Below are 26,643 nucleotides of genomic sequence, written 5' to 3'. Positions count from 1 at the left end.
ACGCCAATTTTAGAACATTTCCATCACCTCAAAAAGAATACCCGGAAAGAAGATAACAAGTGTTGGCGAGGACGTGGAAAGACTGGAATCCCGTGCACCGCGGGTGGGAATGTGAAAGGATGCAGCCGCTGTGGAAAACAGTATGGTGTTTTCTTAAAAAACCAAGAATAGAATTACCATGTGATCCAGCAACTCTTCTTTTCAGAACATACACAAAAAAATTGAAAGCAGTGTCTTGAGCAGACATTTGTACACCCACGTTCGCAGCAGCCTTATTCGCAATCGCCTTGAGATGGAAGCAGCCCAAGTGTCCCTCGGGTGACAAGGGATAAACAAAATGTGGTCTGCACATACACCGGAATGTCATTCAGCCTTAAAAATGAAGGAAATTCTGACGTTATGCCTCGTGAAATACGCCAGACACAGTAGGACACATATTATATGACTCCACTTATATGAGGTACCTAGAGTATCAAATTCACAGAAAGTAGAGCGTGGTTGCCAGGGGACAGGGCAGAGGGAAAGGGCAAGTTAATGTTTAATGGGTACAGAGTTTCACTTTTGCAAGATGAAACAAGTTCTGGAGATGGATGGTGGTGAGGGTTGCATATCAGTGTGGGTGTACTTAATGCCGCTGAATTGTACACTTAAAAATAGTGAAAATGATAATTTTTATGTTATGTATATTTTACCACAATTAAAAACGAAACCCTCTGCCCTTTAGCTATCATTGCCCCGAAGCCCCTAATCCCCCTTTCCCCACACCCTAGTCCCTGGAAACCATGAATCTTTCTGTCTCTATAGATGTCCCTATTCTGGACTTGAACATGAATGAAATCATATAACATGTGGGCTTTTGTCACTGGCTTCTTTGACCAAGCATAATGCTTTCAAGGTTCACCTAAGCTGTAGCATGTACTTCATTCCTCTTTATGTCTGAATATCAGCTTATCTTCTAAGGTTTAATAATTAATTACCACCTCCTCCCTTGGTTCCCCTTGTCCCATGAACGGTAGCTGCTTCCCTATAGTTGCTACCACCATGACCCTTTACCCATTCAGTTACATAGTTAATAACTTTATGTTTAGGTAAAAATGCTTTATATTAAATTCCTTCTGTTTAAATCACTGATACGATTTCTGTCTCCCAACCAAACCCTGGCTGATATTCAAGAAAACTGAGACTCATTCGAATCCCTGGGCTGTTCCTGCAGCTACCCATTTTTAATATTCCATTTTCTCCTTTGCTCTCTGCCAGCCCTTCCTCTGATTATGGTCATCTAGCTCTCGCTCTCTGCAACCCTTCTGCTCTGCAGCTCAAGTTAATCAGGGAATAACGTCTCCTCCCAACAAATTCCAGGATTGCATCATCTGAGGAGCAGCGCCCCCCAGTGTGGAGTGGTAGGTACTGCTGCCCTCCCAGACAATCGCTCTGCAGTTAATTCAGCAGCCTGGGAGTCTGCCGGCGAGTGGAACTGACTCTTTCTCATTCAGAGCAGCATTGCATCCAGGCTTCAGAACACACCGAAGGATGTCTTCCCATGCCCAATCCTCAAAATTATGCAGGAGGATTTTTTTTGAAAGACGTGTCTTTTTAATGAAAATTTAATGGTGATTGATTGGCCACCTTTTCATTAAGATTTTATAGTTTTCCAGAAGCTTTCACTAACAGGTCACATGAGCTGCAAAACTATCTTATGAGGGAGGTACCACTGTTATTTCCACTGAGCCGAAGAGGAACCGGGCTTAAAGAATGTGAGATTTGCCCAAGGCTAAACAACTACTTGCAGTTAGTAGCACAAGCAGGATGTGAGCCTGCGTGTTCTGAAGACTTTTCAGTAAAATGCCTGCAGCTCTGGTGGGACAGGCTGGCTTTCTGCTATGTGCTAAAGGTTGAGGTTATAGGAAGTGAGCAGGGAGGAGACAGTATAAATTGGTAAAACTTTTCTGAAAAGTATTTGGAATTACGTGTACCCTGACATTCCCTTCCAGATAATAAACTATAATTATCAAAACAGTGTTTATTAATAGATCAATGAAACAGAATAACTGCAAATATATATGTATGATCTTTTTCTATAGACAGTCCCTGACTTTCAATGGTTCGACTTAATGTTTCCACTTTACAATGGTGTAAAAGTGACACACATTGTGTAGAAATTATGCTTCGAGTACCCATAGAACCATTCTGTTTTTCACTGTCAGTACAATATTCAATAATTTACATGAGATATTCAACACTTTATAAAATAGGCTCTGTGTTAGATGATTTGCCCAGCTGCGGCCTAACGGTAGTGCTCTGAGCATGTTTAAGGTAGGTGAGGCTAAGCTATCATGTTCAGTAGGTTAGGTGGACAGTATTAAGGGCACTTTTGTCTTAACAATATTTTCAACTTACAATAGGTTTATCGAGAGGTAACCGTATTGTAAGTCGAGGAACATCTATACTAAATTACATATCTACGAAGCTGTGGGTAAAATGGATTCTTCAATAATTACTGTTAGAACCATTGGAAAAAGAATTTAAGTTCGAGTCTTACCTCATATTTTCATAACAAAATAAATTTCAAGTAAACTAAAGCAGTAAAGGTAAAAAACAGAAATCATCAAAAAGAAAATTGTTAGTTCCAGGGGCAAGACACACACACACAGACACACACACACACACACACACACACACACACACGAAACCTCAGGTATAGCAAAATGCTGTTTATTTTGGGCATGTGGGTGCAGATGGGTGGAAGCCAAAGAGCATCCACCCTGAAGGAGGGGAAAGCCTTGGGTTTTATAGAGAGTTTCTTATCGGGTAGTGAGTATCTGGGCCAGAACAGCTGCTGTAATTAAATTTTTTTTTCAAACAACCAATTTCTGGGACCCCTGGGTCAGTCTCATCCTGTAGAGATAAGGGAGGGGGGTAGTTCTCTCTTATCAGGGGATAGGAATGCCACAGCTGTCTCTTACGTTTACCACCTCCGGGGACTCTCCAGACTCATGGGGCTATTGTTTCACAAACCTTGGTTTTCCATTAACCTGCATTCTGTCCCATACAGACTTTGCTAGTTCCCACCTGGAACAAACCTAACAAAAATGAAGGTCACTTTATTTAGGTCACATTAATTAGGCTTCAGCAAGCTAAGAGATCATAAAGTAAAAGATCAATACATTCACATACAAAGTTGTTAAAACATCTGTATATCAAAAAAAGAAAAACTTCAAAAGAGAACTCACAAAAGAAAATTTCCAACAAATATAATCACAGGGTTACTATCTATACTGTATAGGTATTCTTATAATCAATTAAACAGTACTAAAAGCTCAGTAGAAGAATGCACAAAGAACTTGGGCAGTTCTCAAATGAAGTGCATGTGAAAAACATGTTCATTCATCCAGTAATTAAGATGCCATGTTATGGGAGATTTTTTGTTTGTTTGTTTTTTCTGGGTTGTTTTTTTTTTGGGGGGGTCTATCAAACAGGAAAGGCATTTAAAATTAAATACAATACTCAATATTATTGAGGATGTTAAGACATAAATTGAGGATGTGGAAGTGTATGGTTTGTACAACCTTTCTGAAATGCATGTTGTCTCCATGCATTAAATCTCCAATAAGAGATTTTAAAATACTCATGCCTCTTTGCCTAGTAATCTGGGAATATATGCTAAGGAACTAATCATAAATGTAATGATATATTTACATATAAAGGTATTCATTGTATGTTTAGTTATACAAGAGAAAATGTGAATGAAACCTTGATTCCAACAATAAGGGAATAATTAGATAAATAACAGAACACAGTGAAATGTTGTAGAGTCATAAAAATATTTTAAAATAATATGTTAAAGCACAAGGTAATGTTTGCAATATAGTGTTAAGCAAAATAGATGAGAGATCTAAAATGACTGATTCCAATGATAGACCTGATCTTACAAAACAGATTGGAAGGAAACACGGTACACCAAAATATTGAATACTGGTTATCTCTAGATCATGGGATTGTAAGTGATTTTAATGTTCTTATTTAACCTTTTGTTTTCAAATTATCTATAAAGGCCAAGTCTAGGCCGGGCGTGGTGGCTCATGCCTGTAATCCTAGCACTCTGGGAGGCCGAGGCGGGCGGATTGTTTGAGCTCAGGAGTTCGAGACCAGCCTGAGCAAGAGTGAGACCCCATCTCTACTAAAAAAATAGAAAGAAATTATATGGACAACTAAAAATATATATAGAAAAAAAATTAGCCAGCCATGGTGGTACATGCCTATAGTCCCAGCTACTTGGGAGGCTGAGGCAAGAGGATTGCTTAAGCCCAGGAGTTTGAGGTTGCTGTGAGCTAGGCTGACACCACGGCACTCTAGCCTGGGCAACAGAGTGAGACTCTGTCTCAAAAAAAAAAAAAAAAAAAAAAAGGCCAAGTCTAGCTTTTATAATGAGAATATTAAAAATATCAAAAATCTATATCACTCATCTCCCAACCAATGTTGAACGTGGTGTTAAGAAGCTTCACTCCTCCAGCAAACTTTTGGATCGTTTGCAGCTCTCTTCTTGGGGAAATGGCTGGTTTGGCAGGAGTGGGAGACAAATGAGCAGGTTAATTTAAGACTCTTCAGGAAAAGGTACCATCTGTGAGGCAAATCCCATAGGAGATATAGAGTGTGTGACAGATCACGAATTTAAATATCTAGGACACCCAGATGCACATTAATGAGCCAGAGAGAAAGAGAGAGAGAGAGAGGGAACGTGTGCCCTGGAGTTAAAGCAGGCAGGCTTCTAGTTTCACCCTCTTCCTTTCTCACTACGTACTTTCTCCTGAGATGAATTTTCTCCTAATCAGAAGCAGCTGTTTCCTCCCTTCCTTTCTCTCCTCTACATTTATCGAGCATTTACTATCCACAAGAGCCAGATATTGTTATAAGAGCTGGAGATACATCCATAAACAGACTAGTCTCAGCTCCCATGGCACTGATATTCTAATTGGGTACTTAGCCAATAATTTAGGCATTAAACCAGTAATTGCATAATTATTCTCTTAATTACAACTGTGATAGATGCTATGAAGAAGTACTACAGGGAGCTGTGGGATCACTAACAGGGTATATTATTGGGATTACAGTTGGCTGCAACAGACATCTAACAAGATACAAGAATATTTCTCTCCCAAGTAAAGGCAGTCTGGATGCAGGCAACCCAAGGCTGGTATGGGAGGCAGCTCTACTGTCACATGGATACAGGTTCATTGACTTTTTGGTCCACGATCATGACATGTGGCTTCTATCGTCAAGGTTACCTCCTGGTCCAAAATGGCTGCTGGAGCTCCAGCCATCATGTTCACACTGCAGGTTAGAAGAAAGAAGAAGAGTAAAAGGCAAATAGAGCCTCTCCTAGCCAAGTCAGCCTCCTTCTGCTCATGTGTCACTGGGCAAAAATTATAGTTTACATGTAAACTGATTATAAACGAACTAATGTTTACTGAGTATCTTCAATGTGTCTGGCACTTTATAAAACAATAATCCTGCAAGGTAGGTATCATCAGCTCCATCTAACAGATGAGAAACGTAAAGTGTAGTGGGTTTAAAGAACTTCCTCAAAGTTCACACAACTAGTTTGGTGGTAGAGCAGACTCCCTGAAGCCTATGCTCTTTCCACCGTATTTTGCTGCCTTCTCATCAACAACTAAAAAAGTGAAGGGAAAAGAAAGTTCCTTAGACTTGTCATTCGGTATATTTAAAGAAATGTCACTTTTTTTTCTATTTAAAATGCATTAAGCTATACAGCCAATTAAAAGGCCTGAGGTAGATCTGTATAAAAGCAGGGATTTGGTCCGTTTTGTTCACTGCCATATTTCCAATGCCTAGAACGGTGTCTGGCAAATCGGAAGCATCCAATATATACATTGGCATAGAAAGAATATTTCCATTATCCCTGAATCTTCTCTCGTGTCCCTTTCCAATTAATCCCCATCCCTTAGAAGCAACCAACATTCTGATGCTTATTACCATAGATTAGTTTTACCTTTCCTTGAATTTCATATAAATGAAATCATATATCTGTACTGTTTGATGTCTGACTTCTTTGGCTCAACAATTCTTTTGAGATTTCTTTATGTTGTCATGTGTAGCAGTAGTTATTCCATTGTTTGAATATACCATAGTTCGCTTATCCATTCTTCTTTTGATGGACATTTGGAATATTTCCGATTGGGGGATTTTATTTTATTTGATGTTTTGAGACAGTCTTGCTCTGTCTCCTGGGCTGGAGTGCAGTGGCGTCATCACAGCTCACAGCAACCTCAAACTCCTGGGCTCGAGCCATCCTCTTGCCTCAGCCTCCTGAGTAGCTGAGACTACAGGCATGCGCCACCATGCCCGGCTAATTTTTCTATTTTTTGTCGAGACAGGCTCTTGCTTTTGCTCAGGCTGGTCTTGAACTCCTGGCCTCAAGCGATCCTCCTGCTTCAGCCTCCCAGAGTGCTAGAATTACAGGCATGAGTCACCATGCCCTGCCCCAGTTGGGGGATATTATGAATAAAGATCTTGAGAGCATTCTTGTACAAGTCCTTTTTTTTCTTTTCCTTTCTTTTCTTTTCTTTTCTTTCTTTCTTTCTTTTTTTTTTTTGGTTAACATTTCTCTACATTTCTCTTAAGTATACATCTAGGAGTGTAGCAGCGGAATTTCTGGGTTGTAGAGTAGACATATGTTTAGCTTGATAAACTGGCAAAGTTTCAAAAAAACAGTTGCATCCTTTTACATTCCCCCAGCAGTGTATGAGTATTAGAGGGAGATCTTTTGCCACTTGTATTACTTTCAAAGCGCAAACCTAACACAAACCTACTAAGGACTTTATTTAGAGTATTGGCTGTTAAATCTACTCAAATAAAAATAAGAAAATCTGAAACGAAATCACCTGTCTGGAAATTCTCCTGAAAGGTGAGAGATGCACTACTCGGATCTGCGGCATCATCTGGCAGGTTCTACTTTAGTTTTCCAGGACAGCGAAATGTTTATCAACCTCGCCACAAGTTTCACTGGCTTAAGCTACGGGGATCAATTTCTCTCTCTCTCTTTCTCTGCCTGTAACTCAAACCTCACAATGAGGAGAGGGAGGGGGTGTTAGAAATGTGAGACCGCGTCAGGTTCATTCATAACAAGCATTTATTACACACTGTGTGCCCGTCGCCTTGCTAGACACAGTGGTGCAGAGACAGGATGTGGAAGATTCCGTTCTTGTGCTCAAGTTCTTGAGTTGCTCACAATCTAGATAACAGGTACAGGATGGCAACTCTTCCTCTGTCCACCGTGGAAAGATTGGTGTTGTTCTGGAGTTTGCCCTTTGCCCTCTTTGTATCTATTCCACATGTTCTCCCTGGGTCATCTCATCCGAGCCCATGATTTCAACTAACCACTACACCTCCCTCCCAAATCGCTACGCCTGGGCTGAGCTCACTCCTAGGCGCCGGGTGTATGTTTTCCAACTGCTTCTGTCCCCAACTCCCCTCTACTGCACAGAATTCACATTTAACTCATCAGTAAATTTTGTTAACTCTGCCTTTGAGATATAGCCAGAATCCTAATATTTCTCACTTCCACCTTCATGACCCTGTCTAAGCCACAGTCATCTCTGGTCTGCACTATTGCAGTACCTTTTCCAAACCAGTATCACTATCTTACTGCTCTTTATTCATTTCCCTTTCTTTTAGTAATAGAAATTTGAATTTCCTTTGGTGAATGTGACCATGAGGGGCCCAGCAGATGATTAATCTAAGGAGAGTTTAGCAAAAATTATATATAAATGCATGACAGGGTTGAAGGAAACAAGCAGGCAACGAGGCTGGCAACGGAGAGAAGCCATCATCATCTCTAGGGCAAGAGAAGGGAGAATTTACCAGAACTAGGAGAGAGTACCTGTATGAAGAAGGTCACTTGACAGATGCTTCAGTAAATGTAGTAACTAACCTGCAGCAACCTAGAAGAGATAGGACCAGTGGAATAACACCCTTACTTCATCCTCCGACCCTGATCTTGTTTCCGATGTCTTCTATTGGATGAATTCAACTGCAAGCCAGAGGACAAGGGACCTATTGAAGCAGTCCATGCTGGTTGGCCTCTTCAGGCACAAATCAGGAAGGAAAAGGGTAGAGAGTAGATCTGCAGAAACCAACAGAAAACACCTAGCACAGGAAGCCACCTCTCCCCAGTCCCAGTTTGTGAGATTTGAGAGGAGCTGACCTCACTCCAGCTCCAGAGGTGAGCACATGACCCAGACCTGGGCTGTCAGAATATTCCATGCCCGTTCTCAAGAGTATGGTTTAGTGATGCACAAATAACCTAAGTTAGACCAATGAGATGCAGTCTTGGGACTTTTGTTGATAGCACGGGGGAAAAGAAACTGTCTGCTGGTAACAGTGCGATTTGAAGTTGTAAGCAGCCATCCTGCCATCTCATAGGGAAATGCAGCCTGAGAATGAAAAGTCAACACAAAAGGAAATAGAGTCAAGAAATGGAGATAAAAGACTAAATCCTGATGTCATAGTTTAAACCCCTGGATCCAGCTACGCCTGAAGCCTTGAACTTTTCTGTTATGTGAGTCAATGAATGCCATTTGTTGCTTAACCCAGTTTGAGCGATGTATATCATGCAGAAAAAGGGACTCTTGAATAATAGTTGATGATCCTTACTCCAAAGACCAACCCAAAGATATACCTATATGCCTCTAAATACGCTGTTATTTCCACAGAATGATCTGTTTCATTTCTTCCACCTAGAAAACTCCTACTTAAATATCCTCTTAACTGCAAAGCCTTCCCTGACCTATGCAGGTAGGATTGCTCACTTCCTCTGCTTTGCCAGCACTTTGCAAGCGTCTCTATTGTGCAGGTATACAATTGTTATCACAATCACTGTCCCCCCTACCTGTGAGCTCCTCAAGTGGCAGATTTGTATGCGTCTTACATTTGCAAGCCCAACACCCAACACGGGGCCTAATACCTCAGGGAAACTGAGTTAAACAAAGCTAAATTGGTCTTTTGACTTAGGACCTCTCGGAGTCTCATTTTTTGTGTTTATATCTTCATGGATCCCCAAGCAGGGGTACAGAAGCAGTAGCTTCCAAACTCATTTGCCATAAAAACTCAATTTTTGCAGAAGTTGCTGTGTTAGAAAAATTTAGAGAAGAAAAAATTACTGCAGCTTTTAGGGAGACCTTGACAAAGAAAGTGGCTTGCAGTCAATACTTGTTAAATGAATGAAAGTGAAGAATTTGGTTAAGCCAAGGTGAGGAGCAGGAGAAGGAGGAGCAGGAGACAGGAGGGGTGACCTCTTGGACATATCTCTGCAGCTGCTAAGGAGCCATTGCAGTCATAATCCAACCCCGTTTCCTTGGTTTAAATCTAACAGCCATTAGACGTATTCTGCATAATTTAGTCCATTTTCCTACCCCATGAGCAGGTGCTGAGTGCATGAGTGGCTTTGATTTTAACCTTCACTTTGCCCTAGAGGGGGCCATGAGTGAGTGATCAGAGCTGATTTTCTTCTAACTGCACATCCTTAAAAATGGGCGCTGAGGCAAGCTCCTTTCCTGCTCTATGTCCCTCTTTCCCTCCCCTTGACCTAAGGAAAGAGACACCAGCTCCCTTCCAAGTTGGGCTCAGGTGCTTTGTAAAAATAATAACAACAAGAACAATAATAATACCTGTCAGTGTAAGCATTGGTCCTACCGCTGTAATTTTGGATAACTCACTGAACCGCTTAGACCCTGGCTCTTCCCGTGCACGAAATTGGCATAACGATGTCCCATTGCCTCCCCAGGCTTCTGAGACAATCAGGCAAGACTGTGCGCTAAAGTGTTTTGTAAACGAAAAACAAAGCATTAAAAAAGGTAAATATCATTACTATTGTGCATAAGGCATAGAGTGACGAGTAGTGACAGAAAGAGGAGGAAGGGGAGGAGGGTGAGCAGAAGGGGGAGGAGGCGACAGGAGGAGCAGAGCGAGCAGGAGGAAGAGGAGGAAGGAGGAGAGAGGGAGAGGAGGAGGGAGAGCAGGGGGAGGAGGAAGGGGCGGCGGCCCGGGGCAGTCAGCCACCAGGGCTGAGTCCCGGATGTGCAGCCCACACTGGGCGCCGCCTACAGCTCCGCCGCCCACTGGCCGCCTCGCCCCGGGCCGTTAAGCACAGGGAAGCTCCTCCTCGTCCACAGGGCGGGGCAGTAATATCCGGCTCGCTGGTGACTGTGAGGTGAAACGAGGTAAAGCTCACAGAGTACATGGTACCTGGCGCTGGGTATATGTTCCTGATATTCCTGTTAACTACTCTTGTGACCGTCAACATGGGGCCAGTAGGGAAAGGAGATAAACTGTTTCTGGTCACGGTGGAAAACAATAAGGTCACTAAAGCCTTTGTTTTCTGGGGTACCCAGCGCCCCCGTCTCCGAGGCGCAGCCCGGCCCCTTTTGAGGGGAACGAGACTCCGGCAGGAGTGGGCGGAGCGCGCGTGCCCGAGACGCCCCCGCGCGCCCCCGCCCACGGCCGGCCTCGGGCGCCTGCGCCGGACGGCGGGGGGCGGGGCAGGGCGCGCGGGGGCGCGCGGGGGCCCGGGAGCGCGCGCGGGGCCGGCGGTGTAGCTCGGTGCAGGCGGCGCCCGTGTCTCCGCGGAGGCGGTGGCTCCCACGGGCGTCGAGGGCGTGGCGGGCGAGCTGCGGGCGGCCGGCGCGGCTCCCGACTCTGCCCGGCCCGGGCCGCCGCGCAGCCCGGCTCCCGCTTAGCCCCGCCGCCGCCAGGCCTCTCGGCTCCCCCTGCTTCCGTCCTGCCGGGCAGGGCGCAGGTGAGTCTCCCTTCGCAGGCGGGGCCGGCGACTCGGAGCCGGTTTGCGGCCGGCCGCAGTGGGACCCCGGGCGGGGGCGAAAAGTTAAAAAAAAAAATAAAAAAGAGAAGCCGCCGAGATGCCCGGGAGGGGTGGGCTCCCCCGAGCCGCGACCCCGCAGGTGCTGCCGCGACCCTGCCTCCCGCCCCAGCCCCGTCGCGCCCAGGCTTTTCTCCGGTAGCCTCTGGGGTGGTGTCCTGGAAAACAAAACCAAAATTTAAAAAAAAAATGTTTTCTCTCTTCCGCCAGCAGCAGTTTTCTCCCACCAACTGCTTGAATCTTTGACAAGCTGCCAGGCCCAGCCCACCCCTTAAGGCAGGCAAGGTGCAGTAGGTAAAACGGGGACGGCCAGAGGTGGAAGCCCCTCTCTGTCTCGCCCCCTTCCTCCCGGGTGCAGGGAGAGCCGTCGCGTCGGTTATTCCCCAACTTCTTGAAACTTGTGTATCTGCTTCCGTCCACTGCCAGGACAGGTAGAGCAACAGGGGTCTGTTTCCAGGGTGCTTCGTGCCAGCTTCCGTGCAAAATCTGATCATCTTCCTTAGAGATTAGGATTCAAGCGTGGGAAGCAGCAGTGCAGATTCGTGTTTCAGATGCAAACTAGGATTAAAGTAGTGTTTTCGTGGAGTGCTCAAAGTCAAAAATACTCGCTCAGCTTTTGTCGAAAGCTACCTAGTACACCAAATTAATCTGAACTTTTCATAAAAATCTCTGATGCGCTATGTGGCAAGAGAAGCAACTGATTTGTCTGTAGCTGTGATTACATACGACTTAAAATAATTTATTTTAAGGCCATTTCCTTAGCTTTGGTTCAATATATTGAACTGTATAAACACATAATGTTAAGAGTCAGGATCTAGATATTTGTACATCAGACAAATTGGTTGGTTTTGATGGGGATTTTGTATTGGTATTCTAGAATGTGGACTTTTCAATGCAGGAAGATTGTGAAAACACTGAAAACCAAGAGCCCCTTCTTTAGCCATGTCATCATCTTTACATTTTATTGCATTGGCAAGCCTTTTCTTTCTTCACCTGGGAGATTTCAGTGCTTGCAGGGTAAACGAGATTTTTCCTGCTATAGAAATGTAACATTTGTCAAGCTTTTAAATATATGAACATTAGGTAAAAAAAAAAAAAAAATGAGGACATATTTCGTCTGGTGTCAGTGGAGTTGTTGGTCAAAAAACTTAAACATCATGAAAAATATTGTGACTTGGAAATCCGTTAGACTTGAAACCTGTGAAATAGTAGAAGCTCTGAAGTTCAATACTGTTTGTTACTTAGACCTAAAAAAAAACACAGAAGGTGAGGGCAGACAGTGCTCCACTTTTTCCCTAGAATGTAGAGGTTATATTGAGAGGAAATGAGTTATGTACAGCAAAACAAAGAGCATCAGTCTTTTATATCTCTGCTTCAATTATTCTTTTTTTTTTTTTTTTTTTTTTGAGACAGAGTCTCAGTCTGTTGCCCGGGCTAGAGTGCCATGGCATCAGCCTAGCTCACAGCAACTTCAGACTCCTGGGCTCAAGCGATCCTCCTGCCTCAGCCTCCAACTAGCTGGGGCTACAGACATGCGCCACTGTGCCCGGCTAATTTTTTCTACATATATTTTTAGTTGTCCATATAATTTCTTTCTATTTTTAGTAGAGACGGGGTCTCACTCTTGCTCAGGCTGGTCTCAAACTCCTGAGCTCAAACAATCCACCCACCTCGGCCTCCCAAAGTGCTAGGATTACAGGTGTGAGCCACCATGCCCTGCCTACTTCAATTATTCTTTAAAGCCTATTGTTTTCATATGTTCTGACAGTTGATTTTTGTTGTTTATTTCTATTATCTATCTCATGCTAACAAATACCACTATTCCTGGTGTAGCAGGAACTTTGAATAATAACGGGACCAATTCTAGATTATTTATGAAATCAGGGCATACATCATTGAAACATACAAAATACAAAAATTGAATTTTACCTCTTTACTGTTGCACCAATTTTTTTTTTTTTTTACTATAGCTACTAAAAAATAGTAAAATTCTACCTGGAAGTGGTGAATCAGGAGAGAGTAGACGGTAGGGGCTTCATAGTAGCCCTTCAGAACCCCCACATTGACCATCCTGAGTGTTTATCTTTTTTTAAAAATTAGTTAAAATTTATAATTTAGAAGTTTTTAAAAGAAATTTAGTAATTCAGAGCATCTTTGAGTATTTATTTTGTATATGAGAGAACAAATACGGAGAAGCCGAGTGATTTTTCCAAGGTTATTCAGCAGGGCACTTGTAGAGCTGAAAATGGAGCACTTGTTTGTATCCAATATTGCTCAGTAGCATATTGAACACATCAAAAAATTTTAAAATGCATCTAGCTAAGATATTAAAATGTTCACCAAGTTGGGAATCGTTATTTTGAAAAATTATTATTTTTAAATCCTGGAGGAAAATTTACCTTTTACTGATCAGAATGGAAAATGCAAAATCAACTCCATGTGCTTGACATTTTGCCTTGATGGATTACTTTTGTCAAAGGGCTTGTTGTAGCAGAGCAGATGGTCATGCTACTTGGAGTTTTTCCACTCATTTGATGTTTCCATGAAGAAATAATTTGCCAGAAGCCAGTTCGCTAGAGATGATACTAAACCCTGATTAGCACAGACCTTTGCTTACAGAAGCTGGTGCATATTGGTTCAGCCCTTTCTGCTGGGCCAGTCGTGATTTCCCTCTATCGGTAACAGAACAGCTTGGTTTGCTAATAGTGGGAGTGGGGCAAAGTTAGCAACAACTACAGTAATAACAGCAAAGAACCAAGGTACTTCTTTGCCCTCGTGAAACCGAGTTAAGTATGAGCTGAGTTGCCTTATATGCTCTTCTTACATATCTCTTCCTATTCAAATCTAACTGCATTTATGATGTCAGAAAATTAGTGACAGTGTTGACTGAAGTTGTATCTAAAAAATCCTATGACTTGTCTTTAGCAAGAGAACCATCATATGAATGATAATGTCTCACACTGTATGCATTGCATTAGGACGTAAAATTCTGTAAGGTCCACAGAAAGGCACCATGGCCTGTTTCACCTAGCTCTCTGTTCTTAAATCTTTAAGTGTTTTTATTCTGGAGCCGTATTACTACCTCCAATGGTTGCTCTAGAGCTCATTTTATTGACACACCTGCTACTGAATAATTTCCTTGAAATGATACAAAGTGTTAGTTTTATTTTTGTTGCTTGGAACTAGATCATTTGGGGATGGGTTTTTCTCATTTTATTGTTTAAATATCAGTTCCACCAATGGTTCTGGTATTCTTGGCGTCCTGTCAACCCAAGACTGCATTAACATAGATCATGCCTATGTAAAAGTAATTATTGAGCACTAACTATATGCAAAGCATAATTCTGAGCACTTAGCATGTATTCTCACGTTTAATCCTCCTAATATCCTTATTGCGTAAGGATTATTATTATTATCTGCATTTTATAGTTAAGGAAACAGAAAGAGAGAGGCAAAGCAATTTACCTAATATATAGGACTCGGGGAGCCAGAGTTCAAATCTAGAAAGTCTGATTATGGAGCCTGAATCTTTCTGAGGTATGCATAAGGACTGTTCAGACTTATTTGCGTTACTGTGGTATTTCAGCAATCTGTCCTTTTGAAGTGTATCAAATATACAGTGATGTATATGTGAAGAAAGCATAGCAATACCATGAGATTATTGAAATATCTTAGAATAAAAGGCAAATAATTTAACGCTAATATGAAACATTGGAAGGCAAAATAGCTATATAGGACATTATTGGGATAACTGATAAAATCTGAATATAGATTATGAATTAGATAACAGTATTTATCAATGTTAAATTTCCTGCTTTTGGTAATTATATTGTGGGTTGTGTAAGAAAATTATCTTGAGGCCGGGTGCGGTGGCTCACGCCTGTAATCCTAGCCCTCTGGGAGGCCGAGGCGGGTGGATCACTCAAGGTCAGGAGTTCGAGACCAGCCTGAGGCGAGACCCCGTCTCTACTAAAAATAGAAATAAATTATCTGGACAACTAAAAATATATATAGAAAAAATTAGCCGGGCATGGTGGCATATGCCTGTAGTCCCAGCTACTCGGGAGGCTGAGGCAGTAGGATCACTTGAGCCCAGGAGTTTGAGGTTGCTGTGAGCTAGGCTGACGCCACGGCCCTCACTCTAGCCCAGGGAAACAAAGTGAGACTCTGTCTCAAAAAAAAAAGAAAAAAGAAAATTATCTTGATACTGAAGTATTTGGAAGTAAAAGGGGTGTGCTCCATCGTACTTTCAATGGTTTAAAAAAATGCACATATATAAAAGTAGAGAATGATAAAGCAAACGGGCAAGATATAAGTATTAATAATTGGTAACTGGGTAAAGAATACAGCATACAGGGGTTCCTTGTACTATTCTTATAACTTCTGTTTGAAGTTACATCAAAAGAAAAAGGTACTCAAAATTGAAGGTAGAAAACAGGAAGTGAAGGTGTGACATTCTAAGAATTTTTTTTAAGTCAGGTAAAGGATTGTTTCTTGTACTCCCTCTCTCTTTTTTTTTTTTAAGGGTTAGAAGAGAGAACTTGAAAAAACAAAAAAACTTATCAAAAATATGTTAACTTTCTCAAAGTCTCAGAGCTCCCCAACTTGCCAACCTCCAAAAAACCAGGCACAGTGTTTTCCTCACTTCTTTTTAGTTGGCTGGGGGAAATGAGATAGAAACATTAGTGCCTCTGGACAGCCCATTTTTAGTGATACTGACAGTTAAATTGAATTGATTTTATGAATTCCCTGCCTAAAAATCTTCAGTGGCATGCTGATATTGACTGGTTTTTACATCAGAATTCTGTAACTTTCTTTTCTTGGCATCCTGGCCCACACATACCTTTCTGACTTTGTCTCATGCCACTCCCACCAAAGACATTGCGCTGTAGCCACACCAGATCACAAGGCCTTGTACATAGAGATCTTTTTGTCTTCATGCCTTTGTTCATTATTCTGTTGGCTTTGCCTAGAATGCTCCCCATTCTCTTCCTGCTGAAACTTTTTTCATCCTTGAAGTGTCACCATAACCTCTTTGGGGACTCTGTCTCTAATCCCATGCAGAATTAAATTTTCCTTTGTCGGTGCTGACATATCAGGGGGGTAATCACAATGCTATCTGCTTTTATTCAGCAGTCCTTATTATAAGGCGTATACTGTGAGCTGGAAACTATGCCAGGGCCTGGGGATTCAAAGACACTCACAGTTTGGTAGCTAGGAGTGTTTTATAAACAAATAATCATAATGTAACTATATAACAGAAAAACGAGCAAAGTGCTGTAAGAGCTACAAAGTCTACCTGACAATTTAGTCTTGAAGAAAAGATTGTAATGAAAGCCACAATGAGGTACGATACCATTCCCTCCCCCACAACCCCCTTGCAGATTAGAGATTTCTGGCACAATAATTAAAGGAATAAATTAAAAAACAATTATAGTACCTGTAGGGTACCCAGGTAGATATGTTCAATAGAAAGCTGAAAATATAAGACTAGAACTCAGGGGAGAGGTTGAGGCTTGGTATGTAAATTGGAAAGTAGTCATATATGTCAGTGACTTCCTGCCTGTGTAGACAGGAAAGACCAAGAGGCAGATCAAAATCTCTTGGGGACCTGGTATGTTTTCCAAACTACCCATCCTCTTCGTCGTCCAAGATTCCGCTCTTGCTTCTCCCTCAGCTGTGGTCACATTCTTCCTGGCTTAGGAATTAGTGTGTAAAATAGAGACAGAATTGACCGTGTGTGTGTGTGTGTGTGTGTGTGTGTGTGTGTGTGTGCACGCGCTGAAGGGAGGTAGAAACTAAGTTGAGAACCACTGGTGGTTAGGCAGTTAAATGCTCCAATGTGGATAAAACCACCCTGGAGAGTAAGATGAGGAAAAGGATAGGGATGAAACCTCAAAGAGAGAGGAGCCAGTGGAAAAAAACAGAGTGGCTGAGGAAGATACAGAAAGGACCAAGCCCCAGAAGGCAGAGGCACAGAGAGGTGTAAGAATGAACGGAATGGACCAAAGGTCGTGTGCTGCAGAGACAGGCTGAGACCTGAAATTAGGTTCCAACTACAGACATACCTCAGAGATATTCCAGGTTTGGTTCCAGACCACTGCAGTAATGCAAGTCATGAATTTTTTGGTGTCCCAGTGCATATAAAAATTATGTTCACACTCTATTGTAATCTCAAGATATGCAATAACATTATGTCTAAAATAACAACGTACATACCTTAATTTAAAAATACATCATTGCTAAAAAATGCTAACGATCGTCTGAGCCTTCAGGCAGTGGTAATCTTTTTGCTGGTGGAAGCCCTGCCTAGATGTTGGTGGCTGCAGACTATCCGTGTGGTGGTTGCTGAAGCTTGGAGTGGCTAATTTCTTAAAATAAGACAATGAAGTTTGCTGCATTGGTTGGCTCTTCCTTTCACAAAAGCTTTCTCTGTAGCATGCAATGTTGTTTGATAGCATTTTACCCACAATAGAACTTCTTTCAAAATGAGAGTCAGCCCTCTGAAACCCTGCTGCTGCTTTGTCAACCTAAGTGTATGCAGCATTCTAAATCTTTTATTGTCATTTTAACAGTGTTCACATCATCTTCACCAGGAGTAAATCCCATCTCAAGAAACTACTTTCTTTGCTCATCCATAAGAAGCAACTCCTCATCCACTCAAGTTTTATCATGAGATTGCAGCAATTCAGTCACATCTTCAGACTCCATTTCTGATTCTAGTTCTCTTGTGGTTTCCACCACATCTGCAGTTACTTCCTCCCCTGAAGTATTGAACCCCTCAAAGTCATCCATGAGGGCTGGAATCAACTTCTTCCAAACTCTCGTTAATGTTGGTTATTGGACCTCCTCCCGTGAATCATGAAGTGTTCTTAATGGCATCTAAAATGGTTAATCCTTTCCAGAAGGTTTCAGTTGACTTTGCCCAGATCCATCAGAGGAATCACTATCTATGGCAGCTATAGCCTTACAAAATGTATTTCTTAAATAATAAGACTTGAAAGTCATAATGCTTGAACCATGGGCTGCAGAATTACTGTGTTAGCAGGTCTGAAAACAACATTAATCTTCTTGTACATCTCCATCAGAGCTGTTGGGTGACCTAGTGCATCATCAGTGAGCAGTAAGGGATCTTTTCTTCTGAGCAGTAGGTCTCAACAGTGGGCTTAAAATATTTAGTAAACCATGCTGTAAACAGACGTACTGTCATCCAGGCTTTGTTCCCATTTATAGAACATAGAGTAGATTTAGCATAATTCTTAAGGGCCATAGGAATTTTGGAATTGTAAATGAGCATTGGCTTCAACTTAAAGTCACCAGTTGCATTAGCCCCTGGTAAGAGAGTCAGCCTGTCCGTTGAAGCTTTGAAGCCAGGCGTTGACTTCTCTCTAGCTATGAAAGTCCTAGATGGCATCTTCTTCCAAGAGGACTTTCATCTACACTGGAAACCTGTTGTTTAGTGTAGTCACCTTCATCAGTGATTTCAGCTAGATCTTCTGGATTAACTTCCTGCACTTCTACATCAGCAGCTCTTTGCTGCTTTACCTTGCACATCTGTGTTACAGAGATGGCTCCTTTCCTAAAACCTCATGAACCAACCTCTGCTAGCCTCAAACTTTTCTGCTGCAGTTCTCTCAGCCTTCATAGAATTGAAGAGAGTTAGGGCCTTGCTCTGGATTAGACTTTGGCTTAAGGGAGTGTTGTGGTTGGTTTGATCTTTTATCCAGACCCCTAAAACTTTCTCCACATCAGCAACAAAGCTATTTCACTTTATTGACACAAATTCATGTGTATGCTGGAGTAGCTCTTTTAATTCCATTCAAGAACTTTTCCTTTGCATTTACAACTTAGCTAACTGGTGCAAAAAGCCTAGCTTTTGGCCTATCTTGGCTTTCCATATGCCTTACTCACTAAGCTTAATAATTGCTAGATTTCAATTTAAAGCGAGAGATGTGTGACTCTTTCCTAACACTCATAGTCCATTGTAGGGTTATTAATTGGGCTAATTTCAATATCGTTGTGTCTCAGAGAAGAGGGAGGCCTGAGGAGTGGGAGAGAGAAAGGGAATGATTAGTTGGTGCAACAGTGAGCACACACACATTTATCAATTCCCTGTCTTATATTGGCATAGTTCGTGGCATCCCAAAACACTTACAATAGTAACACCAAAGATCAGTAATCACAGATCTCTGTAACAGATACGATGATAGTGAAAAAAATTGAAATATAGTAAGAATTAGCAGAATGTGACACAAAAATGGCACCAATGGACTTGCTCGGTGTAGGGTTGCTCCAGACCTTCCATTTGTAAAAAACACAGTTATCTATGAAGGGCAATATAGTGCAACAAAACAAAGTATGCGTGTGTTAGGAAACCATCGCTGTCCATAACGAGGGCAGTCGTAGCCAGAAGGGGGTGGCCGAAGCCTAACTACACTGAATTCAAGAGTGGCAGGAGTCAAGGAAGGGAAAGCAGCAAATACAGGTCACAGCCCTTCACAGGTAGTTGGTAGGAAAGGTGAAGGAGATACAGGTGGAGTGAGGAGAAGGTAGACTCCAAACGGTGGGGAGCTTGAACGCATAGCGACCATTAATGGAACAGGGTCTTCTAGGAGAGTGGAGTGGTCAGTCAGCACTGTGGAGGATAAATTTGTGCTTTGGTGGGAGTTCCTTGTGGGTAGGAACCATGTCTTACTCATCTAGTATCCCCCCAAACCAAGCAGTAGGCACTCAGCAAATGTTTATAAAGATAAGTAGAGGCCGGGCATGTGGCTCACACCTGTAATCCTAGCACTCTGGGAGGCCGAGGCAGGTGGATCTTTTGAGCTCAGGAGTTTGAGACCAGCCTGAGCAAGAGCGAGACCCCGTCTCTGCTAAAAAATAGAAATAAATTATCTGGACAACTAAAAATACATATAGAAAAAATTAGCTGGGCATGGTGGCGCATGCCTGTAGTCCCAGCTACTTGGGAGGCTGAGGCAGTAGGATCGCTTAAGCCCCGTAGTTTGAGGTTGCTGTGAGCTAGGCTGATGCCACGGCACTGTAGGCCGGGCAACAGAGCAAGACTCTGTCTCAAAAAAAAAAAAAAAAGATAAGTAAATATTCAACTTTTTAGAATTAGTCTTAATTGATATAGTAGAATAACAGAAAACACTGTTTTTATCCTGTAATTACCACTCTGTGATGTGCTCCTGTGGGCTTGTGTTCTTTGAAATAAAAGGGGAAATCACAGATTAGGTACTCTTGAGGTAGTCATACTCATGATCACTTACAGTTTTCTGTGCTTGGTAGGTATTTCTTAAATTCTGTATTGGCATCTTGAAGTATATTATGTCCGAGGTGCTCTGCTTGGTGGGCGTGATGTGCAGCTCATTAGAGGAGCCGGACATGCACATGAACAGTCCATATGAGACAGATTCTGTTTCATTATTTAAGAGAGGGACACTTTGAGCTCCAGGAGTTTGGCTTAAAATTAGTGATTTTTAAAAGTTCAGAAAAAGAGCTGGTTGTGGTACCTCATGCCTATAATTCTATCACTTTGGGAGGGCAGAGTGGGGGACTACTTGAGACCAGGAGTTTGAGACCAGGCTGAGCAATAGCAAGACCCTGTCTCTACAAAAAATAGAAAAATTAGCTGAGGCCGGGCGCGGTGGCTCACGCCTGTAATCCTAGCCCTCTGGGAGGCCGAGGCGGGTGGATCGCTCCAGGTCAGGAGTTCGAGACCAGCCTGAGCGAGACCCCGTCTCTACTAAAAATAGAAATAAAATTATCTGGCCAACTAAAAATATATATAGAAAAAATTAGCCGGGCATGGTGGCTCATGCCTGTAGTCCCAGCTACTCGGGAGGCTGAGGCAGTAGGATCGCTTAAGCCCAGTAGTTTGAGGTTGCTGTGAGCTAGGCTGACGCCACGGCACTCACTCTAGCCCGGGCAACAAAGTGAGACTCTGTCTCAAAAAAAAAAAAAAAAAGAAAAATTAGCTGGATATGGTGGCACGCAGCAACTCAGGAAGCTGAGGCAGGAGGATCACTTGAGCCCAGGAGTTTGAGATTGCTGTGAGGTACGATGACGCCACTGTACTCTACCCAGGGCAATGGGAGAGGGAGACTGTCTCAAAAAAAATAAATAAATAAAAGTTCAGAAAAAGGACCTGTTTAATTATATTCTATGTTAAATTTTACGTACTATAAATGTTTCTAATATTAACAAAGGCCAATTTTACAGACAACTTTTCATTCTGTGCAACTTAATTCTTTGAGAATATATTCAAAAAGAACAAATTGGTTAAGGAAGGTAAAATCAGCTCATCACAGACCATATTTCAGGGTGCAGATGGTGAGTGAATCAGTGTGGGTTTTACTCTGCTGTGCCAGTTTTAGTGTTGTAGACCCAAAACCCAAAACAAATATGTGAAGGCCGTTCTGGTTCATATTTTTCTTCCTACTGCTTGTAAACTAGTGTACATATTGATACTATCCCATTTTATGTTATCCTTTTTTTTCCAATTTCACCAGAAAACTTATTGCCTTTTTTCTCAATATATCATTGCCAGTGATACATACTATGTAAAATATGCTAAGCAAATCAAATTAGTGTATATAGAATTCATTTATGAAGATGGTTATGAGTTTATTTAAATGCTGATTTATCTTTCCTGAATAAAATTGCTCCATGTGTTGAGTTGCTGTCAAGAAATTGATTGATTGGAACATTATTTGGCCTTCAAAGTTTTATCTCTGTGTTGTTTTCTCTTTTTTTACAGTAAGTGCCTGTTAGACATCCTAGAACTTTAAAAACGGAACAAAACTGCTTTTAGGGGATAATGTTAAGGGACACTATGAAATCTTGGAATGACAGCCAGTCAGATCTCTGTAGCAGTGACCAAGAAGAGGAAGAAGAGATGATTTTTGGTGAAAATGAAGATGATTTGGAAGAGATGATGGATTTAAGTGATCTGCCTACCTCACTTTTTGCCTGCAGTGTCCATGAAGCAGTGTTTGAGGTGCAAGAGCAGAAGGTAGGCATATATCCGCCCCTTCCCTGCATTTGTAGCATGTTGAATATATGGGCATTTGAGAAAACAGAGCTTTACTGGCCCCTGACAAATTAAGTACAGGAAGTGCATGGCAACCTTTAGATGTTGCAGCAGCATTTTTGTCGTATTTTGGAAGAGTATCAGTCTGCAGTTGACAGGAAATATTTAAAAACCAGTGCTTCACAAATATTTTGAGAAGCACTGGCTTTTAGTGAATTCTGAATCAAGTCTTATTAAATCCATTTGTTTATTCATTCATTTTTGGAGATTATAGTTAAAGAAAAGCTCGTGATATTTAGCCTGTCTTCTTATTACTTGAGAGTGCATTCACAAAAGAAAGAATTCAGCTTTTTCCTGGGGCTAATTACATACAACCTATTAGAACTATTTATGATTTCATTGCAACAAAATTGTTAACATTTTTTGTATTACTTTTTACAACTTGACTGGGGAAATGATTAGGTTTATTATTTTAAAGGTTACTTTCTTTTAGTTCATTTATTATTTACCTGGAAAGAGAGGGGTTGTGTGTGTGTGTGTGTGTGTTTCCATCATAATTTCACAAAAGCCTATAGGTCTTAGTTTATAAAAATGAAATATTTCTGCCATTGGTATACATTTTCCATGTTCTGAGACTTTTTCTCAAAATACTATGACAGGCCCTTTAATTTTCTATCTGTGCACTCAAAATATTTTCCTTGCAGTGACTTTCTTGGAGCAGAACTTCCATACAGTTTAACTCAGTACATCCTTGATTGCCTACAGTGTGTGAGGAACCATACCAGCGGCTTCAGGGCATAGAGCACTAATCACACAGCTTCTGCCTCCCAGGGTTTACAGTCTGCAGTAGGGATGACCGTGCCTTTAGAAACACTTGAGAGTACTTTGAGGTATCACAGGAGAGAGGACAACAGCCAATTGGAATAAGAGATCTCATGGGGAGATGGCACTGGAGAAGAGTTATCAGAGCTGGATAGGATTTTAGCAGGGAAGTGAAAGGGAATTTCATCCAAAGGGGACAGAATGAGCAAAACAGTGGAATCAGGAGAATGTAGGCCATGTCAGGGAGTAGCAAGCAATTCTGTGTGGTTGGCGCATAGGTGATATGGGGTGGAAGTGAAGAGAAATCAGGTTGGAAAGGTGGGTGTGGAGCCATCCTGCAAAGCACTGTGAATGTCAGGCTCAGGCGCTTGTCCTTCTAGGAGTGGCGATCAGAACTCCATGTAAGGAACAGCCACCACGGCACGTAGAGGGCAAAGTGACGGGAGGAGACCCTAGAGCAAGCACTGGCGAGGAAGCTGAGACCCTAGGACAGGGACCAAGGAGGAAGCTGAGACCCTAGGGCAGGGAGAAGCGAGGAAGCTGAGACACTAGGGCAGGGACCAACGAGGAAGCTCCCCAAGTGGACCTGCCTGGAGATGAGGGACCCTGACGTGGAGCAAAGGAGAGGGATACAGTCGCCAATTTTGTGTCTTTGGGGGTTGTTTTCATTTACAAATACTATTTTCTTTCCCAAGTTCAGTCATAATGTAGAAATTTTGAAATCATCCTTTCTAGAGCTCTAAATTTTCATGTTATAAATAAGTTAACCTTGTTTATTTGTCACTGTAAGAAACTAGACATATTACTAGTTTGTCTTAAAATTATATTCACAAGAATTCTTTCAGGAAACCTCATAATCTTGTCTGCTTCAACTTTTTCTTTTTAACCATAGCCTGGGTAAATTTTAACTTGCCAAAGGGGTGAGTTCTTACTGGTTTTCATTTTTAAAACCATTTGGGAGTTATATCTAACCTAAATTTATACCAGAAATCATCTCAGCAGAAATTCTAGTGGCAGCAGTTCAATGGACTTCATAGTGAATTTTATGCAATAGCCTTAACAGTAATATCTGAAACTGTAAAATATAAATTGTTTATACTACAAAGTTATCTGTAGATAAACTGGATATAAAATGTGGGTAAAATCAAATGTTTCTTTTATATTTTTCTTCTCACTATCAGTGTCTTATAGCTTCTGGAATCACCTATTTATTCAGGTCGTTCACGTACATGCAAAAAACAAAACAGATGCTTCTGATGGAAAAGAGGCAGAATAATCCTCATTGCAATTAAACACTTTATTTTCAAAAGAATTTTTTTTCTGACTTGAAAAGGTTTTTGTCTTTATAATCTTCTAATTGCTGGAACAAGCTTTTGCATCGTTTTGAATAGTAGAATAAATACCACAGGTGCCATTATCATATGAAGGTAAATCTTCATTTTAGATTATTAGATTTTGGCTCTAGATTTTCATCAATATTTCTTAAAAATAGTGTGCCTATGGGGATGATAAACTATAAGAAAATAAACTAAGAAAAATAAACTGAGGAAAAGGCTTATCTTTCCATTTACATTTCCTCAGCAGCAGGGTTGTTAATTTTATGCATGTGCTCAGCTAATCAATATCTCTGTTAGGAGCGCTACAGGTTTAGTACTTCATTTTTCTTTGACAGATTTGGGTTTGTCCCAGCATGATTGTATTTGCTTGTTTGCTGTTTTTAACTCCAGTTTTCCCTTTCTTAAAATAAGGAAAAATTGGTCTTCCTTCTGATTTGAACATGAGAAGTTTTCAAAATATAATTTAGGTTTTTATAATGTGAAAAATAGAACTGTTCTTTCCACTGTAGTTCTGTGTGTCTGAGGGAACACAGTAAATGTTATGCAAAGCAATATTCTACGTAGGACTGACTATAAAGAAATGCAACATGGCTTTTGGAATGTACTCCCTTTGCAGAGTATTGTTCTTTGTATATAAAACTGTTCCTACTGACCTACTCACCATAAGGCATTCAATTTCAGTTTTTCCGATGCTGATAGTTGCAATGTGCTAAGATATCTCTGCCTGCTCTCCTGATCCTGCTCTTTGATCAGTGACCTTGAGCATCTAATTGAATTCCCAGTGCAAAGTAGCAACTGTTAAATGTTTGTTGAATGAATGGCTTCTGTAAGATGGTTGCTGAGGGTTAGTGATGCAGTGCTATAATCAAGAAACAGAATTATGAGCCGAGTGAGATAAAGTAGTACATAGGGGATTTAATCCGAAATTATGCTCCCAGATGCACTGGCCCAAATTCCTTTGTGGTCTGTGCAATCATATGTACCATTTAAATCTTTCTATCAAGCATTTGATTCTATACCCTCCATTTAAAAAATGAAGAATAGAAAATATTATTTAAGAAAGGCGAATGATAGTTGGAGGTTAACTGAGTGAGTTGATCCTCTGATTTTTAGGCTAAATTAATTGTTGAGTGTTCTAGTATATCCCTCAACCTAGAAAACGTAAAATCCTTTGAAGAAAGTGCTGTTTTAAATTTGAGAATTGAAAAAAAGCATTCAAAGGAGGAATGTTTACATTATAGGGAACTATTTTTAACGGAGCCTGGAATGTCATAAGGTTTCTGTAAATGTTTGTTTAATTGAGTTTATAGTGCTCTTCTGGCCAAGAATTAGTAAAATTTAGTTAGCTTCAAGGCTTGATTAAATACTGGAGAATCATAGAAGCTTAGTGCTAGAGGAAATCCTAGTCAAGTCTCTGTTTTGGACAGTGTGTTTAGAGTCATAGAGGAATACAGCTTGCTTTAAAACTCATTTTTCACTTACACTGAAAACTATAAAACATTGCTGAAAGAAGTTAAAGAAGACACAAATAAATGGGAAGAGATTATGTCCACAGACTGGAAAAAAGCTGTCAGTACTACCCAAAGAAATCTACAGATTGAACTAAATCCGTATCAAAATCCCAATGATGTTTTTTGCAGAAATAGGGAAACCTACCCTGAAATTCATATGGAATCTCAAGGAACTCTAAATAGCCAAAACAATCTTGAAAATGAAGAACAAAGTTGGAAGACTCACACCTCCTGATTTCAAAACTTACTACAAAGCCACAGTAATCAAAACAATGTAATACTGGCATAAAGACAAACATATAGACCAATGGAATGGAATAGGGAACCCAGAATGAACCTTTATTTATATGGTCAAATGATTTTCATCAAGGCTGCCAAGACCATTCCATGGGGAAAGGACAGTCTTTTCAACAAAAGGTGCTAGGAAAACTGGATATCCACGTGTAAAAAGATGAATTTGGAGCCGTACTTTATATCAAAGAAAAAATTGACTCAAGGCTGGGCGCGGTGGCTCACGCCTGTAATCCTAGCCCTCTGGGAGGCCGAGGCCGGTGGATCGCTGGAGGTCATGAGTTCGAGACCAGCCTGAGCGAGACCCCGTCTCTACTAAAAATAGAAATCAATTATCTGGACAGCTAAAAAAAATATATATAGAAAAAATTAGCCGGGCGTGGTGGCGCATGCCTGTAGTCCCAGCTACTCGGGAAGCTGAGGCAGTAGGATCGCTCAAGCCCAGGAGTTTGAGGTTGCTGTGAGCTGGGCTGACGCCACGGCACTCACTCTAGCCCGGGCAACAAAGTGAGACTCTGTCTCAAAAAAAATAAAAATAAAAATAAAAATAAAAAAAAGAAGAAAAAATTGACTCAAATTGGATCAAAGATGCCTGTAGTCCTAGTTACTCAGGAGGCTGAGGTGGGAGGATCATTTGAGCCCAGGAGTTCAAGGCCAGCCTGGGCAACATAGTGTGACCCCATCTCTTGGAAAAAAAAAAAAAAAAAGGATCAAAGACCTAAATGTTAAAACTGAAACTATAAAACTCTTAGAATGAAA

The 26,643-nt window shown here is 41.3% G+C and overlaps 1 protein-coding gene across 1 annotated transcript in view; it reads left to right on the top strand.

Moving 5' to 3' along the window:
* The first annotated feature begins 10,700 nt into the window (after positions 1 to 10,700).
* Positions 10,701 to 26,643, top strand: part of RCAN3 (RCAN family member 3) — a 35,718-nt gene continuing 19,775 nt past the window's right edge. Inside the window, exons 1-2 of the mRNA XM_045545990.1 lie at positions 10,701 to 10,810; positions 21,651 to 21,905. Coding sequence (XP_045401946.1) covers positions 21,711 to 21,905 — 195 coding nt within the window. The 5' untranslated portion in view covers positions 10,701 to 10,810; positions 21,651 to 21,710. The remainder of the gene's footprint in view (positions 10,811 to 21,650; positions 21,906 to 26,643) is intronic.

The sequence above is a fragment of the Lemur catta genome, chromosome 3 (assembly GCF_020740605.2).
Source record: "Lemur catta isolate mLemCat1 chromosome 3, mLemCat1.pri, whole genome shotgun sequence".
Lineage (NCBI taxonomy): Eukaryota > Metazoa > Chordata > Mammalia > Primates > Lemuridae > Lemur > Lemur catta.
The sequence above is the reverse complement of the archived record's forward strand: the minus strand, read 5'-3'. Positions and strand labels throughout refer to the sequence as shown.